General features: G+C 38.6%; 2 protein-coding genes across 3 annotated transcripts; both read right to left on the bottom strand.

Annotated features, from left to right (window-relative positions):
- Positions 1–1,391: 1,391 nt before the first annotated feature.
- On the bottom strand, positions 1,392–9,165 carry gpr183a (G protein-coupled receptor 183a). 2 transcript variants are annotated; one of them, XM_023430630.2, is made up of 2 exons: positions 9,080–9,165; positions 1,392–5,797 (listed from the first exon to the last, which is right to left on the bottom strand). In XM_023430630.2, exon 2 carries the CDS (start codon positions 5,772–5,774, stop codon positions 4,638–4,640), a length of 1,137 nt encoding a protein of 378 aa, XP_023286398.1. In that variant the 5' UTR covers positions 5,775–5,797; positions 9,080–9,165; the 3' UTR covers positions 1,392–4,637. The 2 variants fall into 2 exon arrangements, with proteins under 2 accessions (XP_023286398.1, XP_023286399.1); XM_023430631.2 differs by lacking the exon at positions 9,080–9,165 and adding an exon at positions 7,587–7,813.
- Positions 9,166–16,620: 7,455 nt separating this feature from the next.
- On the bottom strand, positions 16,621–18,496 carry LOC111673025 (G protein-coupled receptor 183). Its single transcript, XM_023430632.2, has 3 exons — positions 18,148–18,496; positions 17,363–17,877; positions 16,621–17,283 (listed from the first exon to the last, which is right to left on the bottom strand). The coding sequence occupies exons 1-3, from the start codon at positions 18,494–18,496 to the stop codon at positions 17,119–17,121; spliced, it is 1,029 nt and encodes a 342-aa protein (XP_023286400.1). The 3' UTR covers positions 16,621–17,118.
- Between the last annotated feature and the right edge of the window lie 2,928 nt (positions 18,497–21,424).

Raw genomic sequence — 21,424 nt, 5'->3', positions numbered from 1 at the left:
ACATATTTTGTTTTGACGATGCAGATTTGCCATTTGGTCATCTCTGATGTTGAAGCCTTTTTCCACGGTGGCTACGTTTTTTTTACCCCTGTATTTTCAGCTGCTCATTCAGTCGAATTCTTATTCCCGGGAAATAATTATCTATCGCCTTGTCCTCTCAATGTGTCTTAAAAATCTCATACCAGATGGTACTTTGTGTTCATTGCAATATGTTGTTATGACAACAGTCTGTGTGATGTTTTCCTCTCCTTGATACTTGTCATGTGGTTGCCTCAGTAAGTTCCCCACACCATAATAAATCCCTTTTAAACAGTATCCATAAACAGTGTAAGTGCAGTTTGGCTTACAGATATCTAGACAGTGCTGGGTTCTGTCTTTTGTTGTCTCTTCCCTTAATACATTTTATACTCTTTGATACACATTCTTTTTCAATGTCAAACAGTCAAAAGAACAGTTTCAACAAAAGGATTAATTGATCCCTTTTATCAAGCCTGTCAATATTGAGATTATGTGTACGATGCCTGTAAAAAGCCCATTTTACTTTCTTCACCATCACCTCTTTTCCCTGTTTTACACTGTCCTCTAGAGGCTGAAAAGAAACACTACAGAACTGAATCTGTGCCCAATAACCATTTCTGTCTTTGGAATTATTAGTGGCTTGTTACTGCATATAATACCAGGATATTAAAAACATGAATTTATTGGATAACATTTTATCTGTAGTAACTGCTGCAGACAGTAACTTAACGTTTCCAAGCCGCAAAGTCTTAATGAGGTAATTTGAATGTATCTATGCCTGTGATTCATGTTTCAGACATGTGGATACATAGTAGTGAGCCCATCCCTCTAAAACAAGCACTTTTTTAAAAATCCCCAAGAAATCGGGTGACAAAAAAAAGCCAATGTAAAGCAGAAGGCAATTATGAGTGAAATACAGTGTTTACTGCGATATAAGTAGCTACACGATCAGCAAGGGACATGTTTCAGTGAAATAAAATCGTGAAAATGTGATAAAGTGTAAAATAAAGAATATCAAGTTATGTATGAGTTATGGCTGCTTGCCAAATAGTTATTCTCAGTAATAACTGCATTCATTCAGCCAAATGGGCCAATTCGCCAAGAAAGAAAAGGGTATCAAAGGGTGATGGACCAGAGCTTTACAAACAAAGTACCAGCCAGAGGAGTTACTGTGTAATCTTCCTATTAATCCATTACTTTCCATAAAATGTCAGAAAATAGTGAAAAAGGGTAAATAGAAAATGACACAGACAATTATCTGATTATCAAAAAGCTGATCACCTCAGATTCCCAGTATTTGTGTACTGTGTTTTTACCATCATGCTCATATTTCCACAAATGCCACATCAACAAAGTTCCTGCAAACTGAGGACTTAAATTCATTTTGTTTAATAACCTTCTCATCATAAGATCGTTATGTAACAAACAAAAAGGACAATAAACATGAGGAGAAATAACTGTTGTTGTACAGTTCAAACTTTTATTACCAGGAATATAACGGAGTGCACTCTGCACTGCATTTGTTCACTGTGAACACATGTTTGCTCTGTGGTTTTGCTGAAGCCTTGGAAGTGTTGCATAATGCTGCAACAGAATGAAATGAATGCTGCTGTTGTTGAGACCTGCCGGATGTATGAATCAGATGATGTGTGAAGAATGGTTGATACAAATATTGTTTCTATTTTGCCTGCCAGTCATTTTCTAAAGTGTTGTGAGTAATTTGATGGAAAACGACTGAATCCTTCAGACAAACAAATCAACAGTATCATAAAGAACACAATGGTGAGTTTTGCAATGAACGTGAGGCGGCGTCATGTCTATGAATGACTTCCTTAAACTTTGCTGACATTGTGGTCTAGATTTAGATTTAATCTCAAGCTTAATATATTCTGTGACTCTTTCAATAAAAGCCAGTCAATATATTTATTTATGTGACAATATATTTGTGTGTGGCCTGTAGTTCTGGATTTCAAGTACAAAAAGAATGTTATTTTATTTTCACCATGTCCTGATTTAAATACATAGATATAAACCGTATCATCTGCATAAAGATGTATCTGACATTCACATAGGGAAGAAACAAATATAATTCTGTATGTAATGTAAAGGCTGACAGTAAGTATTTCTCTTGGCAGTTTAGGACTTTACAGGCAATTCTGCTCATATTGGATGTTTGAGATGATTGGTGGAGAGTGAACGGACGTACTGTCTGTGATGTCTACTGTAGATAAGAAAAAGTTTACACCCTGCCGAAGACCAACAAACGGGCTTTTAAACCATAACCACATACTTCCACTAACCCCAGACCAAATGTGTGCCTAAACTATATTTAATATTTCACAACCATGATTTCGCACTTCACCTTAACTATGCCTATAGTAGCTGTTTTGCAGAAATAAATACTTAACTTAAAAATGTTGGAATCATCCAATATTCTATTCTGCCAAAAGTTTTGTCTATACTACAGTTTTGTGTAATTCTTGTATATTATTTAATTTAATTTGGACCAGTAGTGTGTTTTAATTAAAGTTACAAAAATGTATGCGTCCTGCATTACCTACACTGATCACAGTAGAATTGACTTAACTAGATGAATGGCACAGGACCCAGAATAGACACTTGAAGCATGACCAGGGTAACAATAACCATGCCTCATTACAATTATTATCAACATTTAAAATAAAAGTGTCAAGAGGTCCTGAAAGTCCTGAGACCTGAAAAGTTTGAATTTTGACCTGTGATTCATCACAAAGCAAGAAAGTTCTATTAATTCATGTAATTATCACTTTCAGAACAGAAATTAAGAGCAGCAATCTGTTTAGCATATTTGCATATGGCCTACTTCCCAGCATGCTTTGCATTAAGGTTAGACTTCCCCAGAAATCCTTTTTTTTCTCACATGAAAAAAATGATGGAGACAGTTGCGTGTCTTGTTATACATGTAGACCTGTCTAGATTTTAGACGAGCAGATTCACAGAACTAAAAACTGTGAGTTGTGTTGATGTAAAATAATATGTTTTGTCTGGAATAAATTAACAGAGGTAAACATTCAATGCATAAACTTAAGAAATTAAATTAATGCCAAACTCAGAACTTTGCTCAAGTTTGTTGCCTTGAAAATTTTGAGTTCTCTCAATTTTTTCATTTTTCTTTTTCTTTTTTAGAATTTTTCTTTAAACTTTAGAACAAATATGGAAAAAACAAAGCAAGTTTCACTTACAGTCTCTACAAGTTTTTAAACATTTAGATAATTTTAAATTCCTCAACATCTCTCAGAGCTGAACAACAATGACTAAATGTTTGTGACAGGAGTTGAGAGGGATGATCAGTGAAGAACTGTCAATCCTGCAACAAAAAATGTGTACTGGATACGTTTACGATGCATTATGGTCCTTCACTGTCTAAACTATGTCAGGGGGGATAAAAGCTCATCACAAAGTAAACTATCAGAGAAACGTGTGAAATTATATCCTGCTCAATCCATTTCACTGCAGTTTGCAATCGACATTGTGAGCTTCTTTACATTTTTGGTATGTTATGTTATTTTCTTTATTTGAGGATTACTACATACTTACACGTTCAGTCAGGACTGCTTTCCACGCGACCTTTCACATGTGTTGCTCTGCCGATCACTTGTGGAATTACAGAGCAATGAAAACTAATTCCCAAAATAAAGAAAAAATCCCACATGATGTACTTTTGTACAAACAGAAATTATTCAATATTATCCAGCATTCTGGGCAAATGAAATGACATCTGATTTTTAATATAGCCTATATTGATATCACTACAGTCGTCTTAACTGATATAAAATTCAAACTGACAATTTTTAATTGGTTTTGATAGTATTTCTATTTTGACAGAACTTTTAAAAAAAAGCTCAATCAACAAGCTATTAAATAAAATGACATCATTTTTAATGTCCAGTTTTAGCATAAGTCAATGAATGCTAAAATGGCTGAGACAATGAGTGTGAAGTTTATCAGTTTTACAACTATGTGCAGAACTGAAACTGAGATTGTGAGTCTGATTGTGAGTCTCTACTTCCACTTTAACGTCTCACTTCCTTAAAGAAACACTGCGTAGATGAGATACGTTGAGAGGTTAATGTCTGACTGCAAATATTAAGTTGTTGGTTTCAAGATGTTTTTTTCTTTTTCAAGTGAGTATAAGTCTTCATGTGTCGGCTTGTAGATGTTCATCAGTGTCTCTTTCAGCTCTTTATCAGTTGACTGTCCACTTCTGACAGTCTCTGCTTTGTGCTGTGCCTCATCAGTTTATTGGCAGGACACAAACATGCTTTATCAAAAAAAAAGGATCATCCTTTCTTTCTTTTGTTGTAATAATTTCTGTGTTCCTGAGCGTTTCACTAATTGATAAGAAAACATAAACAGAAAAGATGCTGTATTTTCCTTCTTTTTTGTTTTTTTTTGTTTATGTTCTTCCCTTATGTAAACTAATCTGGTCCAATAGAACTGAATTCCTATAGATCCAGATGCTGAGTAGCTGCTTGGAGTCCATGATGGCATGACTGAGTCCATTTCAACATTCAGATCGGCTTGTCGGGGACACTGTCCTGACTGAAGTCGGCCCACTGAGACATAAAAGTTTCTCACTTCTAATGTGACTCCTGAGCTTGCTCATACCTGTGTAATCTCCTGTCTGTGAGTCTCTCACTGGTTGTACCTATAGTAGTACTGTTGAGTTGGATCTTGTTGCCATCAATTATATCCTTGGAGGAGCCTTCAGGTGACGTCCTCACTGCGCTGGAGAAGGAAATGCTGACCTGCAGCTTCAGCAGCCTCCTGAGTTTCCTCTTGTAGCCCTTACAGGCAAAGAAGTAGATAAATGGATCCAGGCAGGAGTTGAGGTTCATCAGACACACTGTGATGTGCAGTGACACCTGAAAGGCTGTGAGCTCAGTGCAGTCGGGGTCCGACACCAGCTTGCGGATCATGTACTGCAGGAGGTCGATGTGATAGGGGCTGTAACAGACAACAAACACCAGGGACACGCAGCAGATCACTCCAATGGCCTTGCGGCTGCGACCGGACTTTTCCATCAAATGGTTGGTCTTGGCTGTTAAGTGGAGTTTGGAGCACAAGACGGAGTAACACACCAGGATGGTGACCACAGGGATGACATAACCCAGGACGACTGCGCCGATCAGTATAGTAGCAATATGGTCGACACTCTCAAAGTTGGGGTATTCCATACAGGTGATGGAGTCATCGTCTTCCCTGTGGGTCATAGGCATGCCGATGAGGGGGAGGGTCTGTGCCAGGACCAGCAGCCACACACCAACACAAATGTAGCGCACGTTGCTAACCCTCCTGAAACGGGAAAAGCGCAGAGGCAAGACCACAGCGATGAAACGGTCTACGCTGAGGCAGGTCATGAAATTGACCCCCGCGTAGGTGTTGATGTAGAAAATGAGGCCGGAGATCTTACAGAGCGGCTCGCCCAGAGGCCAGTGGAAGCCCAGAGCATAGTAGAGAATCCTCACAGGCAGGGACAGCGTGAAAAGGATATCAGAGATGACCAGGTTGAGAGAGTACAGGGTGGTGGAGTTCATCTTCTTCAGATTGGGACGGATGACGTGGAGGGCGAGGCAGTTACCGAGCAGCCCCACGATGAACACAGTGCAGTAGAAAAGGGGCATGAGCACCCTGGCGTAGTCCCGGTGGTTGTACAGGCTGTCACAGGTAGAGACATTGTTGTTGGTTGAAGTCATAGGCACGGTGGTAGAACCCATCTTGATATTTTAGAAACCAGTAACTGCAAAAAGGAAAATAAAATGTGTCAATGCTTTGGTTAAACTCAGGGATTTACAACTCATTTTGTTTGAAATTTAAAAAAAAGTCTAGTCTATGTTGAAATGAAACTTGTCTTGAACCTGCATATGCTCTTGTGCCATAGTTGTACTAGACATTACTTTCAAAAAGGAAGTAAAAAAGTTACAGTATTTCACATTACTCCTTTCCAGACAACATATGATGTTTAACAGCTGTTCCCTTAAATGTGTTTTCATCTCAACTAATATAGTAATAGTTAGAAGTGACATGTCATTTTAAAAAATTATCACAATATTAACATGACCTTTACTAACATAAATGATTTCTTTGAATTAAAACTAATTATGAAATAATTCGAACAAACAAATAAAAGAAAAACATGTTTTGATGCCAGTGACAGTGAAACAGTAACTGTAATTTTATTTTTTTTCACCCTCTGTTAACCAAACCTGACTCGTGTGTCATGCAGGTGAACTCTGAGCTCATTTATGATTAATAACTCGGTCGGATAAGGTGACACATCCTGTCCTGTCAAGCAGAAGTTGTTTGTGTGGAGTGTGGTTCCACCTTGTGGCGGTTTTCAAGCACAGCGCAGCGGAGACCACTCCACCTTCACTTTTGCCTTAGTTTCACCAACCAGGGTTTGCAAAGTGAAGCAAAACAAGTAAAACAGAAGGTGAAAGTGAAAAAAAAGCTGATATTCACTGACATCTGACTGAAGCTGTAAAGCACCTAAACTTTTTTTTTTTTTGTCACTGATCATTGGGCAACATGCACGAAGCTCTTTTTTGTTTCTGCAGTTTGACATAGGAAAAAACAGAGCATGATTCAATCAAAATCATAATTTTGATCACTGAGATTAAATTTCCAACTTGACTTAAGACGACAGTAAAGAAAGTGTTGATGTGTTGGGAGAAACAAAGTAACCATCCTTCAAAATGTTCTCTTAGCACCTTCACACACAGGTGTTCATATCTGACTCACAGGACATGGATGGGTTATTTTTCAGTTTTTTTTTTTTTTTTGGATGATGTTTGTACCTTAAAGTGACATGAAGGAAGTCTGTGAACAATAACAGCTTTACTGTGATTCTGAACGCAGCTGCAACACTCTCACATTCATACTGCAAAACAACGTGGTGTTGAGAGACGGCCTTGAAATGAGGAAGTCTGCTTCCCCAGGGTGCTCTGCCTTAAGAGTGGTAGGCAGTTGGAAAGTTATATTGTTTGAAACGAAATTCTAATCCTCTCCTGCTTTGGCAACCTTCTTGCGCAGCGGAGAAACACATTTCCTGGCCTATCGGCAAAAGTGAAGGGATATTTGGCTCAAACATGCAACAACAGTATTTTTCAAAACACGTTTCTTATCAATCAGTAACATACTTTTCCAATAAGACACAAACAGGTATCAGAGTGCTGTCCTTCAAACTGTGGGTGTCACAACTGGGATTGATTTCTTTCACTCTGGTATTAATATGTATGTCTAGCACTGAATTTCCCTCTTTAAGCACCAATGTTATTTCATACTCCAGTATTCGTTGCCTTTAAACTATAGTAAAGGTGTGATGATGATGTACCGTTGAAAAATGGCTTGGTCTGACTCTCACTCTGGAACAAGCACATTTTTCACAACATAAATCCATCACAAGGTAAACTGCAAAACTGAACAGTTATCTTTTTGTTAAAAGTCAAAGAACACACGCACAGACACACACACACACACACACACACACACACACGTTTATATGTAATCAGAATGCTTGAAGCACTTACCTCACAGAATATGTTTTTCCTCAGATTTACTGAAGCCACATTGATCCAGAAGGCATCAAACTTCTTTTGCAAAGTTTATCTCAATTATAAGAGCTGCCCTGACAGCACTACAACCCCACTGCACTGACTGAGAACAGTATGACATACAGAAATCAAGATCTGTATCTACTGCCGGTAACTATAGTGACAAAATATCCTGTTGTAGCTCTCTCTCTCTCTCTCTCTCTCTCTCTCTCTCTCTCTGCCCATGCATGTGTTTGTGCCTCTCTACCTCTCTCACTTTTGTTTGCTAACCCTTTTCAAACTCTCTATTTCTCAGCACACACTTTTGAAACAACTACTGATTGCACCCAAAGAAGGAAAAAACAAAATCGTCATGTGATGTATGTAAAATTTCATTTGGCCTTTGTGATTGATAAATTTGTGGGGGTGGGGGTGGGGGTTGAGACATCGGTGACATATTTCAGTAAAAGAAAATCTAGGTTTCATACACCATGCTGTGCCATGTGTGTACTCATGGGAGGATGTGGCTTCAGGTGACACCTCTAACAACAGACCAGTTTTACAAATGCCTCAGTTGCTAATTTTTTGCTCAATATTAACATCACAAGATTCTCTCAGATCGTCCAGAATTCAAATTTTTCTTTTTTTTTATTCTGAAATTTCCCTTAAGACCAAAATCAGGAACTCCCCCTTTGCTCCAGAAACCCCTTTTGTTTTGCTGCCTGGAGCTCAGTTCTGACTAATTCCGCTCCAAACAAAGAGTTCTTATATGATCATTTGCTTTGAACTACTGAGTGCCATTCATGCCACTGACGTAGCAGAGGTGATTTTAGGTATCTATCTTAAGATTTTGCTGCCCAAATGCCACAGTTACTTTCTGTGGTGAGAGTTTCTCGCAGTCAAAAGGCCTACTACAGGCCATGGTTATAGATGTAAGAGCAGAACCACTGTGTAAAAACAGAAATAGCGTTTGGAGTGGAGATCAAAAACAAATTTAGGTATAATTTGTGGTCTAGAAAAAAAAACCTAAAGAGAATGTGACTATGAAAAAATTATACATACATACAAAAATCTCATTCACTTTATTAAGTTAAAAAGTAAAAAAAAAGAAAAAAAGAAAAGATGATCATGTACCCAATAAGCAGCCTGACAGTATTTGCATCAGAAATTTCTACATGCATACATAACATTTGTACACGGACTCTTTTCCTGTGGTTTCACACAACTGAATAACTCCCGCCCTTTCGGGTACTGCTCACTACTTGAAAGCATTTTCAGCTTTGGGATATACACTATGATAACACAAGCATGATGGCATGTGTAAACATTTACCTGCACATTCATCTAAATGGATGGATATGCACAGTATCCACTTCCCAGCTGAAATCAAGACAGTGCAACAAACACAAGAGAAATCTTACTGTAAGAGGAATGTGAAGACTTGTGCCCACATGTTAAACGCAACAAAATAACAAATAAAGTATACTTACAAGTATGATATTGGCCACAACTCTCCTTTGTTCAAAACAAGCAGAGGAAGCAGTGTAACTTCCTCATGGCCTGGCCTTGTGGGTCTGACTCACTGGGCTACAGTCGGCCTGATCACACCCATCGCTGACAGACAACAGGCATGGTATTCTGCCATGGCTATTCATAGAAGACAATGGGCCTGAATACCAAAGAAAAGACACTCAGAATCTCTTTACATTTACTCAAACAGAGATATCAGCCAATAATAATAATAATGATAATAATAATAATAATAATAATAATAATAATGATACTGCATAGACTAAAGACTGTGGGTTGGACTGTGAGATACTGGCATTGCAGCAAAGCATTTGATACTCATCAGTTTTTCGTATACATCCTGTGTATAAGAACATTGTGAGAGAGAAACTTCAAGAGGAAATCCTCTTTATCTGTTCCCGTTGAAATGTGGTATATTTTGGAACTATTGTAGCTTTTAGCTAATGCTGCTTGCCTGTAGTTTATATAGGAGGTGGGTGAAGGGAAGAGATCTGTTCTGAAGTGCTCTTGTGGTAGTGTTGTTGTGTAGCCCTTTGTTTGTTTGTTTATTTTCTGTACATTTATAGTTGGTTGATATGCCTACGGTTTTACAGCTGCTGTCAATACTCCCAGTCTGATCGCTCTGTGACTCTGCTGGCTGAATTAATCTCTACCACAAAGTTGCAGTAAACCCTCTAAATGTCACGCAGTGTATTTACGGTTTACCACTGTGTGCTGACTTCATGTTGATGAACTCAGCATCACATAGCGTGATTACAGGCCTGTCCTGTTTTTCAATACACAGTTAAGATAAGATTGCAACAGTGGCACAGGAAACTTCTGTGGCTGTTGTTCTTCTTTAGAAAAACATTGGTTGGGTAACAAAATTGACATCAGACTACTGACATATGGAAGTTTACGTCGCTCGATTTTATTGATAGGATTTGAAAGAACAGTTTACAGCAAATCAGTTAATTAATGAATGCATCATCAAGTGTTTCTGCTTTTAGGACTGCAATTATATTAAATAACTGTTTTATGATATTTTCTGTCTATATTTTACTTTGGGTTCCACTTTCATTCTTATTAGCAGCAGGTTTGGGCAAACATTCAGACCAAATGATGCAACACACAGAATGTAAGGACAGTGACACATTGTTGTTGTGCTGGCTCTGCACTCCAGCATATTTAAAATAAAAAAATAGAAAGTTATTGGCAACATCTACATCTGATGAACTGTGCAGAGATCTAGCCCCTTTTATACAAAGAGCTATGAATTCTCCTCTAAACCACTGAAAGTGTTACCCGTGCCTTTGCTAGTTTCAGAGCAACACAGTTGTCATTTTCCCATCCAGCACCCACATTGTTTAAATAACAAATACACTTGTGCCCCTGGGTGTGTGGGTCTTAAAAATGAGGTGTGGTCAGGCGCATTGTTGGCACATTGCTATCTTCAGCATTCTATCTACTATCTTGAGACAGACATTTGGGCCACATGCTTTAGACCATGCGCATTGGACTGTAAGAATAGAGCCCTTAAAATCAGCACTTTATACTCTTGATGAGGGTTCCATTAAAATCCAATGTGTCAGTGTACAAACCTTAAGCAATGACAAACATATCACTGTCCTAAAGTTTTCCAACTGCCCTGTCAACATCTCAGCGTTCATGTAAATGCAGTGACCTTTTACTGTGGATCAGTGGAAACTAGCTCCACTTACAGCAGAGGAGTTGTTGTAATGATTATGTTATTGCCATTATTTCACTTATTGCTGCTGGGCCTCGCCATAAGAATTTGTTCAAAACTGTATCTGGACATTTAAAATATCACATTGACAAAAATATCCTCCCCCCCCCCTTTTATAACATTTTAAAAACATTATCATCTAAAACTTCTTCTCAGAGGAACAGTTCTCTCTTCTGGCAAGAAAAGAGAACTGCAGCTGGTGAGGTTCAGATCACACATACTGGAGTAATGGAGAACAAAAGAGGTCAAAGGTTTGTGTTTGGCACCTGTTTACAGTACGCAAAGTCTTGTGTTGTAACTTCAGGAAGTCACAGGATGGCAGCAATGTCTTAACTGTTCTGTCAGAGGCAAATTCTCCTCTAAATAACTCCTAAACATTTCTGCAGACGAAAGTAAAGCCTGACAGAGTGTCTTTCAGTGTTAACCAACTATAACCGCAGCCAACTCCATGTAACTGAAACTTATACTATAGATTGCAAGTCCATGCTCATCATCTGAATTAAATTTGAATTCATATCAAAAATGCAAATGTAAAATATTTAACTCTGTACAATAACCCTGTACATTCTGTAACGATGTATGAAATTAGATGTCATAAGGAAAAAGAAAGCGGTTTATTGTATGTAGCTTTCGGCTTTACCTGTGTCTAGTGGTTATGTGGTAACAGCTCTATTGCTTGCCTGACAAAGCATATTGGTTACTTTGGTTTACTGAAACTAACTGTACCAAACCAAAAACCAGAAAAATCACTATCTGTACTCTTGCCAGCCATATATTAATACATGCTTTTCAAGTATCTCCACACACACAAAGATGAAAGATGAACCCTGACAATTATTTGAACAACAACATTGTGTCTGCCCCACAACAGCCCCCTCCCAATATGCACTTGTCCTCTGTCTCACCATGAACCATCCACCTGAGAAGATATGCAGTACTAGGCTTTCTGCAGGTTTATTCTGAGAGGCTGGGATTGTAAAAAAATCTTTTAATTTTTAAATTCATACATCATATTTTAATGTCATTTTGATACTACATTTTTCTGCCTATAGTATTGAAGAAATTAACTAACCCACTATTAACAAGATCTGTTGACAACAAGGAGAATGCAGAATAACACCATGGAGCCTCATCCTGTAACATGTTTGATTGTCATGCTGAGTTTGAGTTTCCTGTCCCATCGACCAACAGGTGATGTTGGGGTTTTAACATGAGGAGGTATCACGAAAAACAACAATTGTCTCTTCATGGGGTGGATTTTTTTACCCAATGTTATATAAATGTTCATATAAATATTATACAAAAAGCCTGAAGATGGTAAACACACACACTGCTTATAAACTGCTTATAACTAAATGTGATGAAATTACACCTTTTGAACAACTTCTCTGAACACTGCAAAAAAGAAAGATCTACTGACAGACGTGTAGTTGTGGTTGTTAATGAATAATTACATAGATGTCAGACATCCTGTTTCCTGTTGAAAACCAAATAAACAACCTGAGAAATGTTGCCAATCTGCTTTACAACCACACAGTCATGCCAACGTGTACCCTTCTGGAGATGTCATGTAAATACTGAGGAAATAGCTCATTAGAAATTGCTGGCACTGAGCATTTAAAATGTTGACACTGATACTGAACAATTCTGTCATATTTCCATATCAATATTCTGTTTGGTGAGGGGCAGGCACAGGCAACATTTAGGGCTTGACCTGATGTCGATCTGACAATTTAAAAGTTTGCTTTGCTTGTAAAAGTTACTTCCTCCGTTCACCTTACTGCTTAATCTTCATTTGAAATGATAAGGTGTATTTTAAGGTAAACAGTTCTCAAAGGATGCGGCACTGAGTCGTTCCCAGCACCTCCAGGCATCATTTGACAACTTCTCATTGGGGGGGCCATTAGGGGTTGCACAGAAAAGCAGAAGAAGGTGTTGCCGCGTAATGCAAAGACTCTAATGCGGCCAAATGTCAGCATGAAAAAGGAGCTGATGGTGGATGACAGAATGAGAAGTCACAAACTGATTATCTCCACAGTGACAAAGTGGAAATGTTGCAGTCTGACACAAACTTATGATTGTGTGTCAATAACAAAGTTGACTCCGACCAAAAGCCACTGAGCACAGACAAGAGTTGAAGTTCAGACAGTGACAAGTGTTCCGTCTCACTATCTTGTGTCTGGCATGAACTTTGATGTGTTGCACTGAAGTTTGGTCTGTGTAAAGGAAAAGTAATTGGTTAGTGGTTTGATTAAACATGGGTTGATTTGACTGATACTGCTTGAGGTCATGGTTGTTTTTGCACCATTTTACTTGCAGTTTCTCACGCAGATGAGATTTCACCATTCTGAACTGCTCCAGGAAAAACATCATATTCAGTGTCAAACCTTTCTAATTCATAATGTTGGCACTGGGTGATTCTGCAAATACCAGGATTACTTTCATCATAACAATGTCATTTTTGACGTTCAATAATGTGCATGGCAACAACGGCGTGATTGAGGTTAAGGAAAGGTTGTGATTATGGCAAACTGTTGTTAACATGTGTTAGGCAATGTAAACAACTCTGTTGTTAAGGTTAGTAGAAGATGTTCGAGTCCACTATATAGATACTTTTGCCTAAAGTGTGGCTCCTGATTCTCAAGAATGACTCTAGTGAGGATTCTGAAGTTTTGTGCTGAAGATCTAAGGTCTGTTTAGGGTGTGTGAAATCAACCGTGGCGCCCTTCTATGTAATTTTGAAGGCCAACATTACATGTACAAGCCTCCCAGGAAGGATTTACAGAACATTGAAAAAAATGCAATCCACAAGGTGGGTTAAGGTGGAGCTTAAAAAGAATATGTAGAAGGGTCATCACATCAATAGGAAGGACTTTTTTTGGCCTTATTCTTAGGATCCAATTTATGACAGAACTTAAATCTGCTCTATTCAATATTTTTGTGTTAACAATGGATGTGGATTGGATATGGATAATGGCTATGTGAGAGGGATCGCACATGGTGACAAATCCACAGAGAGTTATCACTCAAATCTGCAGTTCCTTGCAGCTCTCCAGAGCTTTTTAGCCTCTCTTAATCAGTTGTTTTGGTTTTAGGCCTTCATCTGTTCTGAATTGACTCACTCTCACCACTGTTGTCAGTGCTGTTTTCAGCCACAGTTCAGCTGTATCTCGGTAAGAAAAAGAAAAGACTGTTTTCCCAGCAGAAAACAGCAGACAGACTAACTTAGATGGTGAATATAGTGGAGCATTCAGCAACTAAAGAGTCAGATATTTCCCTCAGGAGCTGGTGGATAGTAAAACTGAGCTAGATGGAGAGTCAGTAAGTAAACGCAACTCCAAATGAATGTTAATGTTGTTCTGTGTCTGCTCAATGTGTAAAGTACAGTTGAACAAAACCACAAACTACATCCTCCAAAATGATCATACAGTTGAATCAACACCTTCCTAAAACAAGTTCAATAAAAATGGAGCATTATAACCTTCATGAAGGTAGGATTTATTGCACTGTTGTATTACTGCATTAGTTTCAGCTAGATGTACCTGGTAAACTGCCAACTGAGTATATGTCGATGTTTTTAAGGCGTATTGTGCTGCGACTTACCTTGTTTTGGTTCTTTTTGTCTCTCAGAACAACTCGGTCTCCTCTAGGTAAATGCTTTTTGTCTTCACAGATGTCATTATCATACCTCTCTACAAGAAACCACTTCCCTTTTGTCTCCAAAATACTTTAAATTGTGCAGTTCAACCTAGTATTAATTATCACTGAAGGCAGTGAAGGAAATGGTATGAAGGAGAGGTTCAGGTAATTTTCACCAGGTAGAACACGATTCTGTCTTTGTCACAATCTCTATGTCTGGGGTACATCAAAGCTCTGTGTTAGGTCCATTGTTTTTTGTTTTTTTGTCCTTTAAATATTTACACTTGGCAATATTAACTTTGAATAGGTCATATTCCTATATGACCTGTATATATCCTGATTTATATTTATGTCTCTCCAGATAAGCCTGTTTACTTTTATATAACTCCTTATGCTTGCAACAACTGCTTTCAGTGATTTGCTTAAGTAAAAAAGCCACTACAAGTAAAAGTCCTGCATGAAGAATTCTACCTTATTAAAAGTACATAATTTTAGCAGCAAAATGCAGTTAAAGTAAAGATACTGGTTTGGTCCCCCTGTCTGACATATTATTAAATATGACATCATTAGATTATTGATACTGAAGCACTTGATACTGAAGATCAGTGTGAAAGCAGCACGTCAAAGTTGTAGCTGATGGAACTAGTTGGAACTACAGGGACACCAGATAAATCTCACGGGTTGTGAAATGATTAATGGGAAAAGCAAGAAGAAAAAACAAAGTTTTGATCTGAAATGTGATTCTGACTACACACAGCTTTACACACACAAGCCAAAAACGTTGAAAACCACTGGTTTAATCTGTAACAATGTGTTGTATTTTAAAATCGGGTTTTATAATGAATTGTGTAAAATCTTCATCTTTAAAGTAACTAGTAACTAGAGCTGTCAAATAAATGTAGTGGAGTAGAAAGTACAATATTTCCCTCTGAAATATATTGGAATGGAAGTATAAAGTAGCATAGAATGGAAATACTCAAGTAAAGTACCTCAAAATTGTACTGAAGTAATTGAGTAAATGGATTTAGTTACTTTCCACCACTGCCTGATTTAAACAAAGAAAAGACATACACATTGGCATAACACTGCCAGATGCTGAAACCCTTATTCCTGCATTTCTGTCATCTAAAGTAGATCACTGAAATGTCATACAATAGAGCATATAGCATCAATCCTTATCTAACCCAAACCCTGGATCCACATCTCAGGCAGATCTTATAAACTGATACCTATAAGTAGAACCAGATTAGTTCCAGCTTGCGTAGCAGATTACATCCACTCTCAGATCAGAGGATGTTAAGTTTCTCTTAGTGGTTCCACTTTTGCTGTTTAATAAATATTTTTGTCTCTTATTGACTCAGTAACTGACATTCAAAGACCCTTAAATTAATAATCCTTATGATTTGTTGTGTTTACTTGCATTTGCATTCAGAGTCTTGACAGATAAATGAATTGATATCACAACACATCAGTAAATATTCAAACCACTACAACTGCTTCTTTATGATGCTATTTGCACATATTTCTTTCTACGCAAAATCATAGGGCAGTTTTTCCAAAAACCCAGGAAATGATAAAAGTTAAATTTAGGTATGGGACTCTGCACTATAAACAGACAACCTGCACCTGCTCGAATGTGCAAAACACACACACACACACACACACACACACACACACACACACACACACACACACACACACACACACAGCAGCTCTACCACAAGATGTGGGACCCAGGAGGAATGAGGCCTGTGAGGGGGAGCAGGAAAGGTGGGTGAGGAAGTGGTGGTGCTACTTATCTATGCACTCCCACACAGAAAGACAGATGTGGGTATGAAAGAGAGAGATTCATGGCATGTTCTTGTTCTGGCATACCCAAAGTTTTAGCAAATTCTAAAATATGTAATAATATGAGGTTCATAGGAATGATGTTTTTGATAGCAGGAGAGGAGACTACAGATTTTTATAATAATAGTTCAAGGGTCCAATAATAAACCAATTATATTCACCTGCACAATTTGCTAGATTTAGATTTCTGCCTCACTTGATTCACATGTGTTTTAAAACCCGAAGGAAGTGAAAGTTGTACTGCATTAATGACCACAAAATTTTTACAAACATACAGAGAGGGAGAGAAACGAGTTCAGCTTATTTATCTAGGTTAGAACATTTCCTTCACCCTTTGCACATACACAACCAAACAAACAGCCTCCCAGGATACAAATATTGATAAACAAAAATATTTGACGTTGCTGTATGACACCACTGTGGCAAATACATTTTAACAAGAAATGCAAAAAGAATATAAAAAGGCAACAAGATACATCATCATATAAAAAGAAGATATGGAGCAATACATTTTATACAGTGTTCTCAAAGAAAAAACAATTTAACAAGGAGAAGAGACTTATTGAAGAGGATGGGAAATTAGAAAATTTGAATTTCTCCTACATATGTACGTATATACACAGCTGTCACAACATCTTTAGTGAAAGACCTGTTAGTCATTTCTTAAGAAATGAAAACAAGACAAGAAACTGAAATAGGCCTTTTTGGGTTTTACCAGAGTAAACTAGGTATTTTCTGTGACAATGGTTGTTGGCATGTCTCTTGTAAGCTCAGCTGTGGTTTCTCTCAGGTGTTGCTGCTGCTGTTCTCAGCTGTCATTTTGGAGGATGCACCGGATGTGTACAGATAGTCCTTAAAGAGGCTCATCACTCGCTTCTTGTAGGTCTTAATGGCAAAGAAGTAGATGACTGGGTCCAAGCAGCAGTTGAAGTTCATTAGTGAAACTGTGATCTGCAGGGAGAGGATGGATTGTGAAAAGGAAAAACTAATGGAGAATGTTTGAAATCAAATGCGAAACTACAGATCCTACCTGTAAAGACATCTTGAAGGCCCTCAGTTCCTCACAGGCTGGCTGGTGGTATATCTTCCTGAACATAAACTGCATAACGTTGACGTGGTACGGGCTGAAGCATAAGATAAAGGTGAGGAGGATGAGGAGGATGATGGTGTTGGCCCTATGGTTCCTCCTTGATCGGCCAGTCACAGAGTTCTGCTTGGCTGCAGCTCGCAGCTTCAGGTTGATCTTGGCGTAGCAGCCCATGATGATGATGAGCGGGCAGCAGAAGGAGATGGCACAGGCCAGGAGCAGGAGATAAGGAGTGAAGCGGGAGCCCTCAAAGTTGAAGTACTCCATGCAGGTTCGCCTGTCCTGCCGCTCATGCAGCATGCTGCGGAACAGCAGGGGAGCTATCTGCAGAGATACTAGGGCCCAGACCAGGCAGCAGACCCGGCGAACAACCCTCACACTCCGTAAACACTGCAGCTGGTGTGGATGCACCATGGCCAGATATCTGTCCAAGCTGATGCAGGTCATGAACCCAATACCTGGTGGAAACATGATGGATATGCAATACAGTTTATGTTTAACACATACAGAACAGATTGGTAAAACAAATGCAGAGAGATTGGAGAGACCCACTCCAATTCTGTTATTGTGACTTATGCAAATGCAGAAGTCTTACACATACGTAGCTCAGAATGGAAAAATAAAAGTGTCTGAACCTGATGTATAGATATGTTTGCATGTGGGTGGACACAGATCAAAACACACTCAAAGATATGATAGCATTTTGGAAACAAAAGCACTGATATTACCTGCATATGTATTTGCAAAAAAGAGAAGTGTGGTCAGTCTGCAGAGAAGGTCACCAAAGGGCCAGTCAAAGTGACGGATGTAGTAAATAATTCTGCCCGGCAACGCCAGTGTGAAGAGGGTATCGGAGAGAGCGAGGTTGACCAGATAGATGGAGGTGGAGTTGAACTTCTGTTTCCTCTGACAGATCACATAGAGAACCAAGCTGTTGCCGCACGCACTGATTATGAAAACCACAGAGTAGAAAATAGGGAAAAGGACAACTGCAGCTCTCTGGTAGACAAACACATCGCAGCTGCTCTGGTTCGGAAAATTTTCAGCTGAGTCCATGGTGATGTTATCAAGAGCCATCCCACTTGTCACTCTGAGAAAAAAGGTCACACTGTAAATCATAAATCATCACAGGCAGGAAAGAAGTGTGCATAAGCAATGGAACAAGAGCCCACTGAGCATTGAATAAAGATCATCATACTGTGTAGAGTACTTACAATAAGAGACGCAATAGCCAAGTTAATTTACTGTTAATGCTGCTGAGTCTTCTGGTTGTGGTTGTAAACTGAGCTGCGATACTTGAAATCACTCTGAAAAAGTTGTATGAAGTGTTCAAATCCCACCTCTCCTTTTTGACATCATGGCTGGCACACTGTAACCCTAGTACTTGATGCTCTGAGCACAGCAGGAGCTTTGTCATATGACAATGTTGAAACAGATGAGACTTAAAGCCCCTTCAGTAGTTCAGTGTTAACTAAATAGATATAGAAAATCAGAAAAATACAGTGTTCGTTTCATAAAACAATATCATGTATTGTTTTATTGTCTTTTTTCTATTGCACTCTTTCTATCGTTTCACTTGGATCACTACTTACATTTTAATCTGACATCTTTCTCTATATCATCCTTATTAAAAGCTTGTCTGTCACTTGTAAAGGACTTGCTAAGCTCCTATATAAATCCTATTTAAAAAATACCCTATACAGTAAATCTAAACAAATTGATTAATGTACATTTTCATTATATGTTTAGTCACGGACATTTACATGTATAATGTATTCATGATGAGCACAAGTGGCTCACATGCACACACACTCACTGCAAAGTGTTATTGTTACAATACTAACTGTACCTCCAAGCAGAAACCTCAACTTCACACTCTATATATGAACGTGCGTTTGTGTGTGATTGTGTTTGTGTTTGTGAGAGACTGTGAGAGTTCTAGAACTTTCTGTTTCCATACCGTTGTTTCTACAATATGGTTTATGATAATGGTCAGTGTGTGATAGTGTTTGTGGGTGAGTGTGTGTGGAGGAGAGACATAGAGAGAAAAAAAGGAAATGCAGATTGTGTTAATGTTTGTTTTCTGCATGGACACATCCATTCCAGTGAAACTCTCTTCCACATACACATGTATGATGATATCAACTGATGATCTGACATCTAACTATAGACGCCAAATGCATGTGCACGTCAAGGCAAGTTACCTTTGACAAAAGTGTCCGTAATGTGACATTACAGTGGCTATAAGTTAATATAACAGTCCACATATTTACACTAGGAGTGAGTGCAGCATGCTTTTCAGAAAGGTTAGATGAAGTGATAGACTGTGAGGCTTTATATCATGTTCCTGCCTCTGAGGTTTCTCAAGTTTGTACTCTGTGTAGCTGAGGTGAAGGCAGGCAGGCCTGAGGTGGAGCTGATGGAAGATATAGGAGGAAACTGAAGCATTTCTGGTGCCTATAAAAAAAGAAGCCTGTCAGAGTGCTGTGATGTGTGGATGAATCACAAACAGTTTGAAGAATGTCACAGCTACATTTATCTCAACCACTGAAAAAGATTAAAAAACGTGTACAGTCTCAACTGAAAAAACTCATGGTGTTAGATTCTGAGAATAGTCATGGTGGTAAGAATGTGGCGACATACGGCTGCTTCAAGCAAAGGAAAAATGCAGCAGCTTCACTTCAGCAAAGAAAACACACTCAATTTGATTTGCATGTTGCAAAGTGCTTCAGATTTCAGCCTGCAAATCACAGTGTACTATATGACAATAGTACTAGCTAGTGTACTAACTGGATACAGAGCAGTAAGGAACAGGACAGAAGAACGGGGAATGAGAGGGTGATAAATGTATGTTTAGTCCTAGAAATAAAATGCTCTTTAAGAACTCTCTCACCCAGTACATGTTAAATAATGACATACAGGGGACCGACAGGGTGCTTTCATTATATGTATCTCATAAAAAGGGAACTAAACTATGTGCGGTGCATTCACTTAGCAAAACAAACAAGCACCCTGGTATACATCGGGACATATTGACTCAGCGTGCACACACTCAAATGGGGAAACTACAACAGCTATAGAAATCTTCTCATTCTCCCTCAATAAGAACAATAATAATAATAATCCAACCAAAATACCATTATTTGAAACACAACCTCGCTGGACTGTTGCATTTAAAGAGTGGTGCTCTCTGGATATGAGGATTCCTGCTATGTGGTTAGTGAGGACCATGCTAGTAAATCTCTGCCACGGATGCTCAGTATGAGTTTCAGTACTGGTGTGCGTGTGTGTGTGTGTGCAGGAGTCTGGTTACCGTGTTTGCCAGGCTTCTTGAGCTTCATCCAGAGGACTCCATCTTTACTTCAGGGCCACAGCTCTCACTTACTTACTATAATAATACTTCTTCTTTATCTTGGTGTATGTACCCAGTGAGAACTGCACTGATACTTTGTACATAAGTATTTTCATTGTCATTTTTCAGGCTCCAATCTAATGAATCAACATTCTCACAATGGATCTGTTATTTTAATGATGGCTATGCACAAAGAAACCACTCTTCAAAGATGATAATAAATAAAATAAAAACACAACATAATAACCATGACGCTTTATCATGATCACTTCAAAACTCAAATTTAATACAATACCACATGTTCCAGTGGTTTGCTGAATCATATCAAACTAGTGCAGGATTAGCAGAACAGTGCGGTTGCCGGGCTAACAGTAGAAGTACAGTAGAAGTGTACTTGCTACAGTATCTCATCTTGATTGTCCACCAAAGCCTCCCAGGTTGGTGTAATTGAAATGGATGGCTGCTGGATAGGCAAAAGGTCACTAATTGTCACCAGTCAAATGCGGTTATAATACAGCTCGCTTAGGTCACAATAAGGGCTTCATGTAGACAATGTCACCTGCAGGTTCGGAGCCTGCTGCACTTCAGGCCTACATTTCATGCTCCATTAATTTTGCGCACAGAGTTAAACATCTCGTACCATCTGAAATGGT

This window comes from Seriola lalandi, unplaced genomic scaffold (genome assembly GCF_002814215.2).
Source record: "Seriola lalandi dorsalis isolate HSWRI2012SDOR001 ecotype SW California unplaced genomic scaffold, Sedor1 jcf7180002054908, whole genome shotgun sequence".
Taxonomy (NCBI): domain Eukaryota; kingdom Metazoa; phylum Chordata; class Actinopteri; order Carangiformes; family Carangidae; genus Seriola; species Seriola lalandi.
The sequence above is the reverse complement of the archived record's forward strand: the minus strand, read 5'-3'. Positions and strand labels throughout refer to the sequence as shown.

Coding starts and splice junctions, on each gene's coding strand:
- LOC111673025 (XM_023430632.2), bottom strand. CDS start 18,496: ATGGCTCTTGATAACATCACCATGGACTCAGCTGAAAATTTTCCGAAC. Junction 17,878..18,147: donor TTTTGCAAATACATATGCAG/GTAATATCAGTG, acceptor TGTTTCCACCAG/GTATTGGGTTCATGACCTGC. Junction 17,284..17,362: donor CCTTCAAGATGTCTTTACAG/GTAGGATCTGTA, acceptor CTCTCCCTGCAG/ATCACAGTTTCACTAATGAA.
- gpr183a (XM_023430630.2), bottom strand. CDS start 5,774: ATGGGTTCTACCACCGTGCCTATGACTTCAACCAACAACAATGTCTCT.